The following is a 17492-nucleotide window of genomic DNA, read 5'->3' as shown; positions in this document are numbered from 1 at the left end:
GATGTCAATTTGTCAAGAATGGTTAAGCAAGTACAGTGAAGGGGGCTTTTGTCTTGAATTATAAACCCACTTTGTATTAGTTATTCTGTTTATTTCGTAAATAGGTCTCTTTCTGATAGGCATTTGATAATACAAGGTAAATTACGTCCGTTTCTTTCAGAGATCATAATCTGGTCAGTCATATTTCCTCCAGTTAAGGTAATCTCATTATGCCATTTCTACAGTGCTCGAAAGTGGTGCTGCCATTCCTATGCCATTTTGTATTAGCTGTGACAAGCCAGCAAAGTCTTTCACATTTTTCACTCTGTACTTTCCTTTCCATTACTGGAATCAATCCCTTTCTTTCTGCTCCCCCTGGTTAGGACTTTGCAACTTTTACAGAATATGGAGCGCTATTCCCATGTTGCAAACGATTTCCGTCTTGTTTATGTCACACCATTCGCACCAAGAGTTGGCTCTTTCTTGAGAGCTACAAAAACCAGCAGCTGCAGGTCCCCACTGCTTTTGAGAATAACAGAACATGAAGACCATCCTGAATTGCCTTCTGTCTTTTTTTTTTTTTTTTAAATGCATTTCTGAATTTCTATCCCATGAAAATTTCTTTGCAAATGTCAGCAGGTGGCTAGGGCAGAAAATTTGCTACTTAATGCTTCCAGTGATCATCAGTTCCTTGCAGGTCTTTTTTTCACATCTGACTTTTAGGGGCATGGAGTAAGGCCTTCCTTTGGGGTATTGCAGGGCAGTTTGCACCTTCAGGGTGAATGGTGTAAGCCAGACTGCTGCTGAAGGTGTTGGGCTCATTGCATGCTCCTCACCAGCTGCCTGCCCCTGAAACTGTGCTGCTGACCTGGTCTCTGCTCACAGGGGCCTGGATAAATAGCCTGAGGGAAGGAGTAGGGTAAGAACCGGACCAGATGGAATGACAGAATCATTAAATCATAGAACAGTTTGGGTTGGAAGGGTCCTTACAAAGCATCTACCTGGGTGAAGACCTGAGCACCCTGGTCTGATCTCACAGAAGACTTAACTCTGAGCAGGAGTCTGGGCTTGAGAGCTCTGGCTGTCCCCTCCAGCCTGGACCGCTCTGCAATGTGGTGTTTCTGTTTGCATTCCAAACCTAATTAGCTTTCTGTATAGCCATATCAAATCACTTAACCTTGATTTCACTGTATCCCATAGTTGCAGAAGATGGGTAAAAGCATCTTTATCATCAAGGAACTACTTGTTTGGATGATCAGCTTGCACTGAGTAAACAATACTGGTTTAACTGTGTTTATGTGTAAAGATAGAAGCTGTGCAATCTCTTAAATGGCCAGGTAAAGGAGTTGCAAGTTACTAGACTGTGCATAGTTCTGGGTCACCCAGAACCTTGCAGCACTTGAACCCCAAATTTACACCACAATTTGCACTTGAGAAATGTTTTGGTGTTTACAGCCGTACACAGGCTGTAACACAAGCATTGAGGGCCCACATCTCCTTTAGCAAGATTTCCAGAGTGATTTAAAACACGTTGCTTGAGGTTTTTCTTACAAGCATTCCACTTGGGGATGTGCTAAACTTTAAAGCACCGTCCTGCTAACCTTTCCTGGTTCGTCAGGTCAGCCTCAGTACAATGGTGTGACACGGTGGGGAAGAACAGTTATATTTCTTAGGTGTGGGTGTGGGCTAAAACATGAAAAGACCGATATTAAAATATTTTCATGTGACCAGGCTTAAAATTAAGGAAAGGCTTCATGCCGGAGCATGCATCTGAGCCTTAGCAGGGCTCGAGGTAATTGCTGAAAGCTCTAGCTGTTTGTTTTCAGTGCACCTTGCTGAGCGACAGGCAAAACACTGACCCGTCCTGGCAAGCCTTGTATCCAGCTTTGCGGATTTGGGACATGACTTCTGTGCTCTTCAGCTGCGTGTAGGCTTCGGTTCATACTCAAACAGATGGAGTATTTCCTTTTCATTAGCTTAGCCCTTCAGTTTTGATTGCTGACAGATCTGGGACCGCATTCGTGACTGACTCGTAGAAATTCCTGTTGAAAGTGATGGTGGGGTAGAGTCATTTAAGACACTACATAGTTCTCTTCTTTCTAAGTGATTTTAATAGCTACAAATCACGTTACCCACAGTGCTCTTCGCTGGTACTTATTGAATTGTTGCCTGCTGGTGGCCAGGCTAAGTTGATTACGTGTCTGGAGACTGCCGCTTTCCTTGCATGCATTTTATCAAGGAAAAGCTCTGCTGAAGTTTCAGAGGCAGGCACGTGTTATTTTTCACACAGGGTCATCGTCTCTCTTTCCTTTTGCTCCATTTGTCAGTATCCCTGATGGGAAGCTGGGACATGTTTGTCGGCAGCCAGCATTGCAGTGGCAGGAGCTTGTGTGGTCGGGAAGCCGGTGCAGAGGCTGGAGGCAGGAGTCCTTCACACACTGGTCTTGGTTTGGCTGGTTCCGACAAGCCTCGCTGAGAAGGTGCCACAGCACCCGCTGCAGCAGGGCTTGGGCAGGCTCTCCAGGAGTCACAGGTTTGTACTGGGGCAGTGAGCATATGTTAAACCCTGCACTGATAGGGTGGTTTGGGTTTTTTTGTGAGATTCTCACCTCAGTTAGCTAGACTGCAGCTAGCCAGGGTTTGCCTGCAAGTGCTGCGGTCTTATCTCCAGTGGCATTGCCCAATTCACCCCAGACGTGTGCAAAAAGGTCTATTTAGAACATGTATGGAAATAACTTGACCAAGTTAAGTACTTGACTGACTGACTTACACAGCTTAAGGCAATTAAACAGCCTGTTTAATGTACATAGGTTGCTCTTGCTAGAAGAGTGCGGCCTGCGTTCGCATGCCTGTTTTGTACTGTTGGATCAACAAAACATGTAGGTTGCCTGATGCCAAGGCAAGTATTTGTCAGTCATTTCAGTAATATTTTTCTTGTGTATGTTTTTCACTAGTCCATATTCCAGAGGGTGTAAGGAGTCAAGGCATGGTGATTTTTTGTTAACAATATAAACCCAAGATATGTGATGCTACCTAAAGAATACATCCGAATGTAAACAACAAGTGCTACAAGTGTTGTAGCTTGTAGAATATAATAAAATCAGCATCTTGCCTGTTTTCTCCTTACTCCTGGTCAGGTATCTAAATGCCACCTGCTGTACCAAGGCAGCTCAGAAAAACATCTGCATTGCTACCCTGCTTGTCAAGTGCAGCACTTAAGGCAATGTTGTTGAGTGTGCACATATCACTTTTATTCACCTACCTTATACTCTGATTTCTTTCTGCTCTTCATTTAGTTTTGTTCCACTAGGGTAGTACAGTGGAATAGTTTAACACTAGTACATTGTTGGTGCTTAGTAATTTCAGAGCCGTATAACAAAAAGGGTATTTAGTGAAAGGGAATTTTAGACAGATGAGATAACATAGCTTGCCATTCTGAATTCTCAGCCTTGTACTGCAGTCATCAGCATTTTTCTGGATCGTTCTGAGTTTTAAAAATCAAAATTATACAATCTGAAGGCAGGATGAGGAATATATTTTTTGTACTTTAAAAATTAATATTAGAAGTTAATATATTATTGATATTTTATAGTATTTTTATGTTAGTTTAAGAATAAATTGTGTCCTTGCTCTAAGGAAACATGCCGTGAGGGTTAAAAATAAGAAAATTAGAAGTATGTTGTTACATTTGGATAGATCTTTTATTTTGTCACCTTCATTTTAAGATTTTCTCTTCTCAACATAGTCTTCCAGTCTCTAATCTACATATAAGGAATTAGGACTACAAAAACCAGCAAAGTCAAATGGACAACGAATTCTTAGCACCAACTAATAATTATATGTAGAATATAAAACTTAAGGGAGGGAAGAACCTGCAGAAATGTATTGCAAAAGTCTTCTTGGCAGAATTTTGCACCACTGCACATAGTATACTTTTATTTCAGTCTAGTAAACAGCACATTAGAGCTTAACACTATACAAGTTCCCAGGGACAGATTGTGCCAAAATACAATAAAATGTCTGAGATGGAGGATCAGGTTACAATAATGAAATAACCAGATGTGAAAATTGTATCGTCAGCCTGTCACCCTGCCTCTTTGAATCCTTTAATAGTCTTTTTTTTTTCTTTTTTTTTCCCCCCCTGAACCAACCCTAAATGCATTTAGTGGAAAGCTTTTTCTTGAGCAAGTCTCTCCATTTCTCTTGAGCTCAGCTTCTTGACTTCTCATTCAAATCTTCTGCTTAATAGTTTTTAAACCTCATTTGCTTTGTAATGCATTGCAATAGCCTTTGCTTGGTAACTCTTCAACCTCTCGGGTTGAATCCCTGGCAAGGCTATTACCCACTGCTGTGCTGGGACTGGAGGGGCTGCTGCATCCTTCTTCTTCTTCTTTCCTTTAACGCTTTGGGAGAAGTAATTTCATCTCTCTGTGCTTCAGGTTTCTTGTCAGAAACATGATAGCAATTTTTTGAAATCTAGATTCTGGTTGTTTTATTTTTTTTGGGGGGGGGGGGCAGATCAAATTCTTAGTATGTGGATTACATGTGAGGAAGTCTTTGTGACTCAAAATTATTTGGTTGCCATACTTTATAAAACTTGTTTGACTTCAGAAAGCATGCTCTGCAGGATGAGGACAGTGTGTTATAGTTTCTGCTACAGTTTTAATGTATTATGGAAAATGATTTAAAAAAAGGCTTAAAAATTCACAATGTGTTTTGAATCTTTAGTATTTTTTGAGGAGCTTTGCAAAGACATGGAGTTAAATATTTGCAGTATAGCATGAAGATCAATACATGTGTTATGATCACTCCCAAATAGCATTAGGTATAGCTAATGCTTCTACTAAAACATGATTTATTAAAATGTTTTTGCCATAAACGCTCTTGTTCTGTTTGGGGAAATGGGATGAACAACGTGACCTTTTCTGTTTGCTTTTGAGATCCCACTCCCTTTTTTTTTTTCTTTTTCTCTTTTTCTTTTGTTTTGATTTTTTGCAAAGAGCTGGAATAATGTCCTTCTGGACACTGCTGAGTAACCCTTGCCAGAGAGAGATTACTCAGAGGACTCATAAAAATATTTTCTGAGAACAGATTTTAATGTTTTAGTAATGATCCAGTTTGTCTAAAATTGGTATTACCTCTACATGGTTGCATGTTATACTGGAGGATCCTTGTCAGCCATGGCCAAACTCTACTGGTGGGAATGGGTAAAGTTTGCTGTTGTCAATAGGAAATGTTTCCTGGGATTTGAGCTTATGTCCAAATTATTCCGTTAGCTTGGAGGGATTTGGTCTATGATTTTGGTTCGGAGATACCTGTAGAAGCATCCAAAAAGGCAAATCTTAGGAACAGAAAGAAGCATTAATCAAAGTAATAACTAGAGAGTACTGAGGTTTTCATAGATATGAAGCTTGTACAATTGAATAGTAAACAATGGATCACATCCAGAAAATTAAAAGGCGAAGGCAATGCTTAGCAAAACATAAGTAGTGTTTTGGGGACCTCTGAACTATAACAGGTGGTGTTGTGACATGGGAAATTATGCCTTTGTTGTTTGACTCAAAATTACATTTTGAATAAGTGTTACCTGGCTGTATATCGAATAAGTCCATCGCTACTTGCCATTAAATAGGTGGAAAAAGATTTTGGGGGAGAGAAGCAAGAGCATTATGTAGAAATCAGAGGTCATGAATGCTATACTCTAAAGCACCCGGTACCTCTTTGGAATATCACTCAGTTAATAGTCAATAAGGGTTGGGAATCGGACCAAAGGAAACAGTCACCCACCAAGCCAGTTTCTGCTGTTGTCTGTCTGGAAAGATGCTGTATCAGAATTGTCATGGAGGGGTTCCAAAAATTATAATTGGGTGGTCATGCAGACAATACGTATATGTTTCAAAAATGCAAAGAGTGAAATATTTTTTGAGTGAAATAATCTCGTTAATTTTTCTTAGAAGAGGTCCAGCACAGATCTGGCAGAAACAGGTAAAAAATGCATGTAAAATTAGATGCTTCGACTTGTAATTGTCAGAGGTTTCCTTTACTCCTAGGTCTGCAGAGTGATTCTTTATTCTATTCCCGTAGGTGCCTATCTACCTAATCTGAGAGAACTGAAGTTGAACAATAGTTTGCTTGTGTCCGTGAGGTAAGACATGAATGATAACTGAAATAAACATAAAGAGTAACAGCCCTCAATTTTATTTAAGTGATAAAATCTTCATTTGTGCTACTTTCATTTCTTCCATTTCCCCATGCCATGATAATGGATTAGGTCATGAATATACGCTCTGCAACTATATAAGCTTAAGGACAGACCAGAGCTGGAATAAATGAGTGTAGCTGCAATGGTGCCAATGAATTAGCCCCAGGCTGCCACCAAGGAAGTTCCTGTTATGCTGAAGTCCCTGGAAATTTGTCACAAATTTGAAAGGAGCTAGAAATTTGCCTCTTATCTTTGTCTAGGTGCTCAGATTTCAGAGCGTTTCAGCCTTTGGGCTTTTATTGTGCACAGTAGCCTGTTCTATACGGGTCAGACCAGTTCCTCAGCTGATGAAAATCACTTTGGCTTCATTGAAGTCAATGAAGTTGGGTTTATGAGACCTGCTGTGAAGACTGCGTGTCTCTGGCTTGCTAAGCTCCATGAAAGCATCACGTGTTTTCTCCTAGAGAGCTGGGAGGTTGGCAGGTTGGGAAGGTAGAAGTGAAAACCATCGCAATGAGGAGGCAGAGCTGTCTTCTCTCTCCTGGGCTGATACCTGTATTATCCTTGGTAATTAATACATAATAGAAATGTACAGTTCATATCAGTAAAGGGCTGTGTAAAATGCCACCTTAGTGGTGAACAGGACTGCTCTCTGGCTTTGTATGTCCATCTGCTAAATGGGCGGGGGGAATAGTGATTTTGGTAATTCTTGTTAAAGAGAACATGGTCCCTGATGGGAAACAGCAATAAATTCTTCTCGGTCTCATGCATTATCACTACAGTAGCTAATGAACATCAGTTGTGACACTTTGATCTTTATTTTTCCTTGTTCTGGTGACGGGACAAAGTATTTGCAGTCTGAATATTTTTTTCCCACCTTCTAGTCCGTAACATGGAAAAGTGGTGATTCTACATTGCTGCAATTATTTTAATGGCAAACAGCCAAGGTCATAAGCATGAAATTGCTCCATTATTGCAATGGAGGAGTAAGTAATGGGTGAAAAACAATCTATTTTTGACAATAACAAAAGACGTTTTATTACATTAAAAGGAAAAAAATTAAAAAGAGGCTTTTTGTTTGGTCGAAAATCCGTATTCTTTTAAAATGTGTCAATGGAAAATGTTTTGACCGGTTCTGTTGGTATTGAATACAGGATGCAGTTCAGGAAAACTAATCTGTTTAGTTTGACTTACAGCTTTAGTAGGATTTTGCACGCCCCGTTGTACTGAGACTCTAACTTCTGTCATGAAAAGTTTTAGCAAACCATTTTCTGTGGCCTGACATCCTTGTGGTCCTTGATGCAGGTAACGTGTGGTCTCAAGCTGAGTTTTGATTTGATCAGCTAGAACATAAATATGTTTTGCCTTGAATATCAGGTCTAATATTGTGACACTTCCCAGACACATGAACCCCAAGAAGCTCCCTGCTTTTCCTTTAAATAAGCGTGCTTTCTATACGCCAGTTAAATGCAATTATTGGGGAATAGGTAAAGAAGACCCTGTTAGCTCTCCCAGAACTCAGTCGGTATAGTTAGAGCAGCAGCTTTCCTTTATCATTTCCCATCTTTCACAATGGGTCACTGATAAACACAGATCACTTAACGGCACAGCCCATGCAAGCACAGCCTGGATGCTTGAACTTTATTTTTGGATGTCTGCATCATGTCAATTTAATGCCTTTTAAAGCAACATTGCTGTCACAGCAGTAGTGATGTCTGCTAGAACTAACGTAACATAGTTCCGTTCTAGCAGGCTGTTGCCATTTACTCAAAAATGTTTAGCAGTCTTATTCCTGAATTAAACTTGATTTTTGAATTCTGTCCAAAAAGGGGTTATTTCATTGTGTTTGACCAAGCCCTTGCAGCTGAGGTTTTTGAGGATGATGGAAGGGATGTTCTTCCTTCTCACTGGAAGTAATTCCCACAGACTTTCTCAGCCATAAAGTCAGAATCGTTGTGGTTGTGATTTGAAAATAGGTGGCAGATAGCAGGAAACGTCTCGTAAGGACAGACTGGAAGATTGCTGTTTACTGAAAAGAAGGTAAAGGCAGAAAAGCAGGCAAAAGATAGAAGGTGTTTCATATATACTCTGGATGTTAAAAGCAGACATTCTTTTCATGCTATACTACATGAAAAAAATGCATTATGGTGCATTAGTATGAACAAAAGACTGTCAGTGTGTATGCATGAGTGGGTAATTAAGATGGGAAACTTGCTTTTTGTCACTTTATTTTTGTTTTGTTCTGTCTTGCAGAGTAATTATTTCAGGATGAAATGGAATTAAAACATCTTTTTTTCAGTTTGAAAACGTGAGAAGAATTCTCTTGCTAGGAAAGTGCATATAGGGAGATGTCAAAATAGGGATTTATGATCCTGACTTTAGTTACGGAGCAGGTCATCTACCCAGTCACACGTCACACGCTGCCCTCCAGTAGCAGTGACGGGCTCAGGCACTCCCTGCAGCCTGTCACCTGGGCAGCTGCGTACTTGTGTGGGAGCTCCAGGTCGCCACATGCCTTCTGGCCAAGTGGAAACCACAGCTAGGTTTCATCTCGGTGGGGGGTACACAATGACCACTACTGGAGCTTGCCTCTTTGAGCAGTCAGGAGGATGGTGCCTCCCCGTGCAAACTGCCTTGCCACGTTGTGCCCTGGCTGATGTGCCATGCCATGCCCTGGCTGATGTGCCACACTCCTGGACACTCACGTTCCTGGAGGGGCTACTTTTTCATAGGTAGGGGTTTGGCCACCTTCACTCCTGGCCCTGCCTTCGCTGAGCCAGAGCTGCTGCTCATCAGGGTCCCGATGCTCCCTGCTCTAACGGGGAGCCCCAGGGCACCCCCTCTCAATCTCTGCCCTTGCTTCTTGGTTTGCTGGTTCACAGAAAGCTCCCCATGGTCCCTCGGCACAATCCTTCACTCTGGAGCATGTCTGCCGGAGTAGCACCCCTCCAAGACTTCATTATCAACTATTTAATTAAATCCATAAGGGAAGTATATCCAAGTTTATTTGCAGATAATCCATCTTGGCAGTTGAATGGGAATTTCTTTTTTGGCTGTTTCTGGGTTTTAGTTTTCTGCTGGTCCTTTGCTAAAGGGGAATGGCTCTGGAAAATCCAGCGTACTGTGGAAAGAAATCAGTTCAGATTGTTGCTAATTTTCTAAATCGCACTAATTTTATGAGGTCCTTATTTGGTGACCTTCACCCATCTGCTAGCAGCTAAGAAATTCTAGATTTATGAACTGATAATTGAGGATGAAACGTGGAGACTATTCTGAAGAGTGCCTGTTAAAAGCTGCCTTTTTTTTGTGATGACACATGGTCCTCGTCTTTGTAACGTTTCCAGTAAAAGAACTATATTTCAAGGCCAATGAATTACTACTTCTGCTTTGGCATGCAGCCTATGTATTTTTTATCAGATTGCTTTTATTCTCAGTTCAGGGCTGAATGAAAAGATCTGTTTAAAAATGTGAGACAGGTATCTTTATGAAAGGGCTTTTAAATCAGATAGGGGCATCTCAGGAACTGGTTCTTAGAAGTTTATAGCAGAAGCTGTTTCACCAGCTGCTTCACTAGAAGTTCATTTCCTCACATTCGGCTCTACACATTGCAGCCAGCAGAAGACTGGTCTGCTCCCAGGGCTACTGAAGCAACTGCTTGTAATGGAAAGAGGTTATTATATTTTAAGTGAGATGAAATGCAGAAACTGCAGAATGTGGGGACAAAAGGGCGAGGTATATAGGGAAAGGAAAGCAGATTTCCCTCATCCAGGTGAGAGTTAACGTTTCTTTGCTGCAGTCTGCATTGCATGCAGTTGTGAAATTGCTCTTCCTCTATTGCAAAAGGGTCATTCGGAAGAAGAGGACGGTAATTCCTGGTCTGTTTGGGTCAGTAAAGTCATCATGGGAGGCTGGAAATGAGACAGCTGTCCTGAAGGCTCAAATGAGCAAGGTGCAGAGGACATTCAAATTCAACAGTTCTCACGCTTTTATGAGCCCTAGGATAGAGTTCTGATATTTTATTTTTTTTTAACACCAGCTCCTGGGGACAAGACTAGCTACACAAGAATCTCTGTATTCACTTTTTGGGAAATTTCAAGCCCTCTTGACTATGAAAAAATAACTGAAATTGTGAGCGGGGTGATTTGAGTAAGGATTTTACCCATCATTTCATGACTTTAAGAAACCAGAGCCAAACTAATTCATTCTTAATTGAGGGCAAGGGCTTTAAACCAATGTTTAAAAATGTTTTTGAGACCTGAATCAGGGTGTTTAGGAAATTGAACTTAGCAATATTACTCCTTAGTACTTATTCAACAAAGAGTTGAAGCAAATGCTCACCTCTTAAAATCACAAGAAGTCTGAATTCAGTGGAACTGCTCACAAGCTGAAAATTGAACATCAGTCCAAGTGCTTTGCTGGATCTAGACCAAGTTACACTGAGCCATGACAGTGATCAGCCCAAAATTTGATGTGTTGCTGATAGCATCTCTAGGCACCCAGCATTTGTTTGATAGTTTTCTCTCAAGCAGAAGAAATTCAGGGGCATCATTCCCTTAAGTTTGTTTTTTCCTTGTAATTTTTACTTATCCCTTTCCTTGCTCTTTTTTGCTCTCCAGTTTGCTTGTCCTTCTGCCGGTCATTTCTAATTTTTTGCAATTACTAGGTTACTGTCTGGTGCATATAACATAAGTACTGCACGTAAATGCAAGGAGTTTTGTGCAACAAGGATCAGGATTGCTTTTATGATAGATAAGATCCCAAAATATTTTCTAAAATCAATTCAGTTACTTTGCATTAAAGATGCAAATGTTTGTCAACAGATGATTTATTTATATTACAGTAGTTGCTCACGGTGTTTAATTAGGGGTCAGGGTGCTCTTGCTCTAGGCTGTACTCACACATGCAGTCAGGAGAACCACTGCTTTGATTTGGTGAATCTCTTTATGTCCAAATTTCAGTGCCCATAGCATCACTGTTTACTTCGACGTTTGCTTTTCTGGATAAGGAAAGCATTTAATTGTAAATGCAAGCTAGTTTATTTAGGAAGTGTTTCTGTTGTTCCTTTTTTCTTGTAGCCAGCCCGAAAGGCCTTCAGCAGTTAAAGTTGCTATGAAGCCTATCTTAAGAACATATTCTTTGAGGACTTTGGGTGCTTGCCAGGAGCTAGGAAAGCATTTGAATTGAATCTTAATCTCTGTATTAATGAGTCTTCTCTGTATTAATACCTGCAGATACCTGGGAATATTACAAACATTGGCCAACTTGCTGGGACCTCAGGTTTTATTTAGCATTGACAGGTTTAAGGACATTCTTATTATTAATAAAAAATAATGGTTTGGGGACAGAAATACAGCTACTTTTAGTTGAGGGGATTATTTTCAGTAAAGCACACTCAGCTCGTCTGCATTAGGCATAGGGAAATCTGATTGCTTTGCCCATTTACCTGTTGTGGGTAGACCCCTCTGAGCTGCCTAGCTCTCCCTTGACAAGGAAGGTAACGTAATGCTTCTGATTTTCCTTGGTTTAATTTCACCGGGTCAATTGCCCAAAGTAGAGAGTGTGAGCGCGTTTATGACGTTAGATATCAGGGAGTCTGACGGGCTGATTCGCCAGCAAGGGAAGCGGAACTTGTTTTCTGCACAAATGCGCCGTTGCAGTTCTGGACCTCGGGCTCCGTTCTGCAGCAAGTGCAGAGGACACCAAAACAAGTTCTTGGCCTTGCAGTGTCTTTCCGTGGCTCTTGCCTTCAGCACTATGTTTTATACAGCCTTCCTGAGCTGAAACTCCCCTGCCACCTATTCCAGGCTGTCAGGTACAGAGCATACCTGTAAGGAACAGGGTTATGAGGCAGGTCCTACCATTGCAGCTCCAAGTTTAAGTCTCCTGGTCCTGACAGGGTTGGTGGGGAAGATCTCGTGCATCCATCTCACCTTGGAGCAGAGAGAATCTGCTCTCATTGTCACCTGAGCAGTTCCACAGAGGTAGATTTCTTCCCCTAGGGAGACAGCTATGGTGTTTCTACCTTGTGATCCAAGCCGCGCTACAATACAGGGCATGAAAACTATAAGAGGATCATCGGAGACCACAACACTTTTTGCAGCATGCATGTGGCTAGCGAAATAGCAAAGTAAATAAATAGTGGACAATGTGTGCAGCAAATCTGCCATTAAACATCTGCAAGGTAAGGTAAGCCCATCATTTAATGAATAGTTGTGCCCTTTCTCTGCTAACCATCTGAATAGACACACCACTTTTGAGTACATTTGGTAAAAAGTAACTTTTCAGGATGTTTTCTCATGCCAGACACCTGTCCGAGACGGGAGTTCTGCTTCTCTTTATCGCTGCCTCAGCCACTGCCTTGCTAACATAGCTCTGTTGTATATTGGAGCAGCAAATACCTCTGCTGGAGCCTGGGCTTGTTGACATGAAGCCCTCAAACCTCTTCCTTGTACGATTTTCTCTGGGGTCCACCTTCATTTGGTGTTGTCCAGCCAGGAGATGAGGCTCATCTCGAAGCAAGCACTCCCTGAGCTGCGGATGTGCTGGTAGGACGGTGTGGTCCAGTGGGGCAGGGGACTGGAGGGGAGATGGTGGACACTTCTCAACTTTTCCCTTCTTGTGAGAAGGTCTGAGGGATAGAGATGTCCTGCATTCCTTCTCTGGTGTTTGAGGGTAGACTGTCCCATGGGAAGAATCCAGCCCTTACCATTTCAAGGTCAGCGAGCAGAAACAAGTGCATGCATCCACACCTGCAAAAGCCACATAAATCCCTGGCTCTCCCCCTCTGCACACCATTGCTCCTTTCCTTTCCTTCATCAAGAAAACAAGTAGGTAAAAGCTTTTGCCATTTCCAAAGGGAACCTCTGAAATCCTGTATTCATTGGTGTTCTGGTCTTAGAAATGCTGTTTGTTTACAAGTAGTAATTACTTAAGCTGCACAAATTGCTTTTAGTGAATGAAGAACCTTGATGGGGTCCGTCAGCACACCTGATTCCAGTCTCTGGGGTTACAGGGGCAACTTTACTCTTTGAACTGACTGGAGATAGCAATGGCAAGGACTAGAGGCTTTGTAGCTGACTGGGCTGTGGCAAGACTGGGCTTTGTGGCTGAGCCACTGGGCCAGGACTTCAGAAACAGGACTCAGCTCCTGGGTTAGCTCTTGTTTCTGCAGCATCCTGCGTTAGCTGTAGAAATCTGCTGTATTTTCAGCCTCAGTTGTTTACTTCATACGTTACTCTGGAGCAGACAGTCTTTTGAATGAGTTATGTACAAGGCTTTGCCTAATGGGATCGTGATCTCACTTACATGTTTTGGATGGCTACTGTAATACGATAAATAAAAACGTTGGTAATAGCTGATTTCTGCCAGCCAATAAGTACTTACATGCCTGGGTATTATGGTTTGCAGCTGCTCTGTTTCAGCTGTCAATGTCAGGGATCAGTTATGAAAATGTACTCCTAAATGTTCATTTTAGTGATGAGAAAGAATGATTATAATTGTTGTCTGAGAAAACCCAAAGAACTGGGTTGGGAAGCAGTAGGAATTAGCCCATTGCCAGTGGAGCTAACCAGCTGTGGAAGGCTTGTCTTCATGGTAATAGGTAGGAAAATAATTTTAGCATTAGTTTAATGGCTTTGTAGGTTGGTTTGGTTCTCTCCTACAAGAGAGTTGCTTGTCTGCAGCTTGTTTGGTTTTTTGTTTTTTGGGGTTTTTTTATTGAAAATAATTATATTCAGTGGGAAATTATGTCCTTGAAATGCAAGGTGAGTGCTGATTTTAAAAAAGGGAGAGTCAGGCTGGATGGGAAATTAAACTATGTGGTTGTATTCATCAGTTGGTAACTGCCAAGCAATATGAATAAACAATGAAGAAATAAATAGAATTTCAGTGTATGATCAGTTTATGTAATTTAATTTCTAGAAAATACCTTCTATGCAGGAGTTGATTTAGTTTTTCTTATTTTCTGTGGACACATTACTGCCCACAAAGGACCTGTTGCTCTTTTTCCCCTAAAATATGTGCACACTTCTTTTTCTCTAGATTTATTTCTGATTTGCTGTTTGGCAAAGTTTTATCCTTCTGTCCTGAGATCTTTACAGGGTGCATGAGGCCTCTCAGGGGTGGAAGAATACCTGCAAAAAGAAATACAGAGATGCCTTTGTGTTTTAGGAGGTGAAGTTTGCGATTCCATCAGCAGGTATAATGCATGCACGTTCTTCCCCCTTTGCCTTGAGCTGCACTGTGTGTTCATATTCTAGAGGTGAGAACTTGAAAACAGGCCTGATACTGAAACCTACCACCCACTGCTGGTAACAGAAGTTTTATGAAGGATTGCACGTTTGAAAGACCATTTGTGGCAGCTTCTGGCTTGAACTTCACCAGCCTCACAGTCCTACCGCTCCACTTTCTACTGCTTCATCTCACCATAGGCAAGAATTTACAGAGGTTTGGTTTACTCTGCTTAGTGTTGTTTAGTCCAACTTGCCCTTGTTTATAATTATAATAATTATCCCTATTAAGGTCCCACAGACTTTTTTTTTTTTATGTTCTTGTCCTTAGCATCCCAAGGTAGACCTAGTTTTAAAACATAACATTTGTTCCCTAAGAGCTTCTTAAATTGAAGAATTTATTGCCACATGTTAAATTTTAACCCTAGAATTAGTAAGAATCAGTAGCATAAATTTTAACCTTTATAAAATAAACACAATAAAATATAGTTGCTAAGTCATACTTGAGGGTTTTAAAAATATTTGAAAATGTGCTTATTTGTATAATCAGTCTTATTTTATCACTCTTATGTGTTTAAGCAATACAGCCACCATTGTCAAAAGGACCTTCTGTAAGGTTCATCTATGTCAATAAGCAAATTCTGTATATTTTTAGTATTTGCTCTAAACTGCAGTATGCAATGATTCTTCCTACTAAGTTAAAAGTGCATTTTTTTTCTGGGTGGATTGTGGGGGTTTTTGTTTTCAAGAATGTCATTATTTTTTATTAAATAGTTTAGATTAACTGGTATTTACTTTTAAGCTCACAAAGCATTATAATTAGGGGGAGTCATCTCTCTCTACCTCATACACTCATTAATATTAAATACCACTCATAGCCATCCCACAGAGGGTTTTTTTCCTTTTTGCATTCCCAAGCTAACTTAATGGTGCAGAAGAAATGTTAGTCTCAACAGGGTTTGAAAGGAGACTGTATGTCCGTATATTTGTGCCTTGTGAAATAGTTACCTCATTTCCTACAGTCTATACTTAACAGTGATACCAGGTAGTTTGTACAATGTCTCTGAGTTAGCTTATGTAAAAATTGATAGGTACGTTGACTGAAAACCTTTATTTTCACTGGAGAGGTACGCAGAGCCACTGAGATCCATGGTGTGAGCGTCCACTGTTGAATAATGTGGCAGTTAGTGGGTGACGTGACGTTCTGCAGCTTTTTGGGGGATATGTTCCCTTACTTCACAGCCAGTAGCCAGCCAGCTCAAGGTAGTAGAATTGCTTTTCTCAAAACCAGTATAAATCATAGCCACGAAGGGGTTTATCCCAACTCATGAGCTACTCGGAAGTCTGTCTTATGCGTTTCTCTCGCACGAAGACTGTGTGCCGTTTTGGGGAGACTGGGCACTTAGTTACTTTTGCAAAGGATCCATTGCAAATTAGTCTATAAAGGAACTATTTGTTACTCATGGGTGGCAGCTACCGTTGCCTCCAGAACTCAACCAAGACGGGTGGGAGAATTTTGCGTGAGTGCCTCTGAAATAGTTTATGCAGGCCTCCTGGGACTTTTCTTGGCAGGAGGGCACTGGGGAGCTAGAACAACTAGTCTGCTCACACGGGATGATCAGTGGAGCTGATCAGCGGCATCTCTGGCAGCTGAGAGCCCTCATGAGGATTTGCACTTCTGCCATAAAGTTCATCTCCATGACTGGAGACACATTTCAACATCTACTGCTAGATCCCCCTGGAGTGGGAATTCGTTTGAATGAAGCCAAAGAATGGGGTGTGGCATTTGCTATACAGCCGATGAGCACACCTGCTCCAGATTTGAGAGCTATACTGGGGTACTGTGACATAAACTTGCAGGTTCTGTCTTGTAGTAACACCCTTAGTATGGAAATCTATAAGGTCTGATCTGCCTCAGTAGTCAGGGTGACGGGCTCTCAGGTCCCCCAAGCTTCTCTTCTGCATCTTGTTTGCTTGCTGTAGAACATCTGGAGGCCAGTACAAGCAAAGTCTTCCTTGAAGGTATTGTTTAAAGACAAAGTGTTGGCTCAGGACATGCAGAGTCAAGTCTATCATGCCAAATCCAGGGTGAATATTAGAGGCTGAGAGGGAAAAGAAATTTGGAAGAAATCAACTGGTGTTTGCCGGCCATTCACAGGCCTAAAATGTACCTGTATCTCTTCCTTGCAAGCTTCTGTATTTTTCCTGTTTTCTTATTGTATATATACATAGATTAGAAAAGGAAGGAAAAGGTACAAAGAAGAAACTACCGTCAGCCACAGGAGAAAATCATTAGTGTCATACAAATGTGCCAGATTTAAAGAATCTCAAGAACCTGCTTTCCTGCCACTGTACATTCAGACTAAATAATTTTAAATTACGTTTTCTCTCTGTTTTCATAACAACCCATTTCTGCAGTATTGCAAGTGGGGTTTTTTTCAGTGGAAGCTATAGCCATTACTATGACAAAAATTGAATAGCAACTCACAGCTGATCCATTTTTTTAGTTCTGTGTGGTCAATTAATCTAGAATTCCATTTTTTCTGGTACTCGGAAAAAGAGGTTTGGGGGGCTTTTTTTGTGGTGTGTGTCTTAACACCACTGAATCTGTCAGCTGATTTGGATCTTTTACAGAATATTCCTTCTGTTTACCCTGCAGCGTTAAAAGTTTTGAGTGTTCATTTTGAAGGATGAGATCTATATTAAATCAAAGTTGCAATATATCTGTCTTACTCTGCCAAAGCTCAGACCTGGAACATACTGTGAAACAGGCACACAACATGTGGGAGACTGAAAAGTTGTTCATGCAGGAAATTTTAAAGAGCTGTGGGATTCATTCCCTCAATGTAAATAACTCATTCTGTAACCACAGTTTCATTATCCTTTATTTTTTTTGTATGTAAACTTTCAACAATGAAAATGAACGATTGCCAAAGCTATAGGAACTGTCAGTAGCTCTGGGGCTAAATTGAGGGGCAATGAATATGTGGGTGTGAGAGTTTTATTTACTGTGTGTCTCAACTTTATCCTATTTGAAAATTCTCCTGCTCTTGTGGAAGATGTAACGCACCGGTGAGATGCAG

The 17492-nt window shown here is 41.1% G+C and overlaps 1 protein-coding gene across 3 annotated transcripts in view; it reads left to right on the top strand.

Moving 5' to 3' along the window:
* The window catches only part of LRRC56 (leucine rich repeat containing 56), a 65402-nt gene that overhangs the window by 23076 nt on the left and 24834 nt on the right, over window positions 1-17492 (top strand). For all 3 annotated transcript variants that reach the window (XM_027785057.2, XM_027785056.2, XM_027785058.2), the window contains one exon: window positions 6064-6124. In XM_027785057.2, coding sequence (XP_027640858.2) covers window positions 6064-6124 — 61 coding nt within the window. The remainder of the gene's footprint in view (window positions 1-6063; window positions 6125-17492) is intronic.

Source organism: Falco peregrinus, chromosome 9 (assembly GCF_023634155.1).
Source record: "Falco peregrinus isolate bFalPer1 chromosome 9, bFalPer1.pri, whole genome shotgun sequence".
NCBI classification, from domain to species: Eukaryota; Metazoa; Chordata; class Aves; order Falconiformes; family Falconidae; genus Falco; species Falco peregrinus.
The sequence above is the reverse complement of the archived record's forward strand: the minus strand, read 5'-3'. Positions and strand labels throughout refer to the sequence as shown.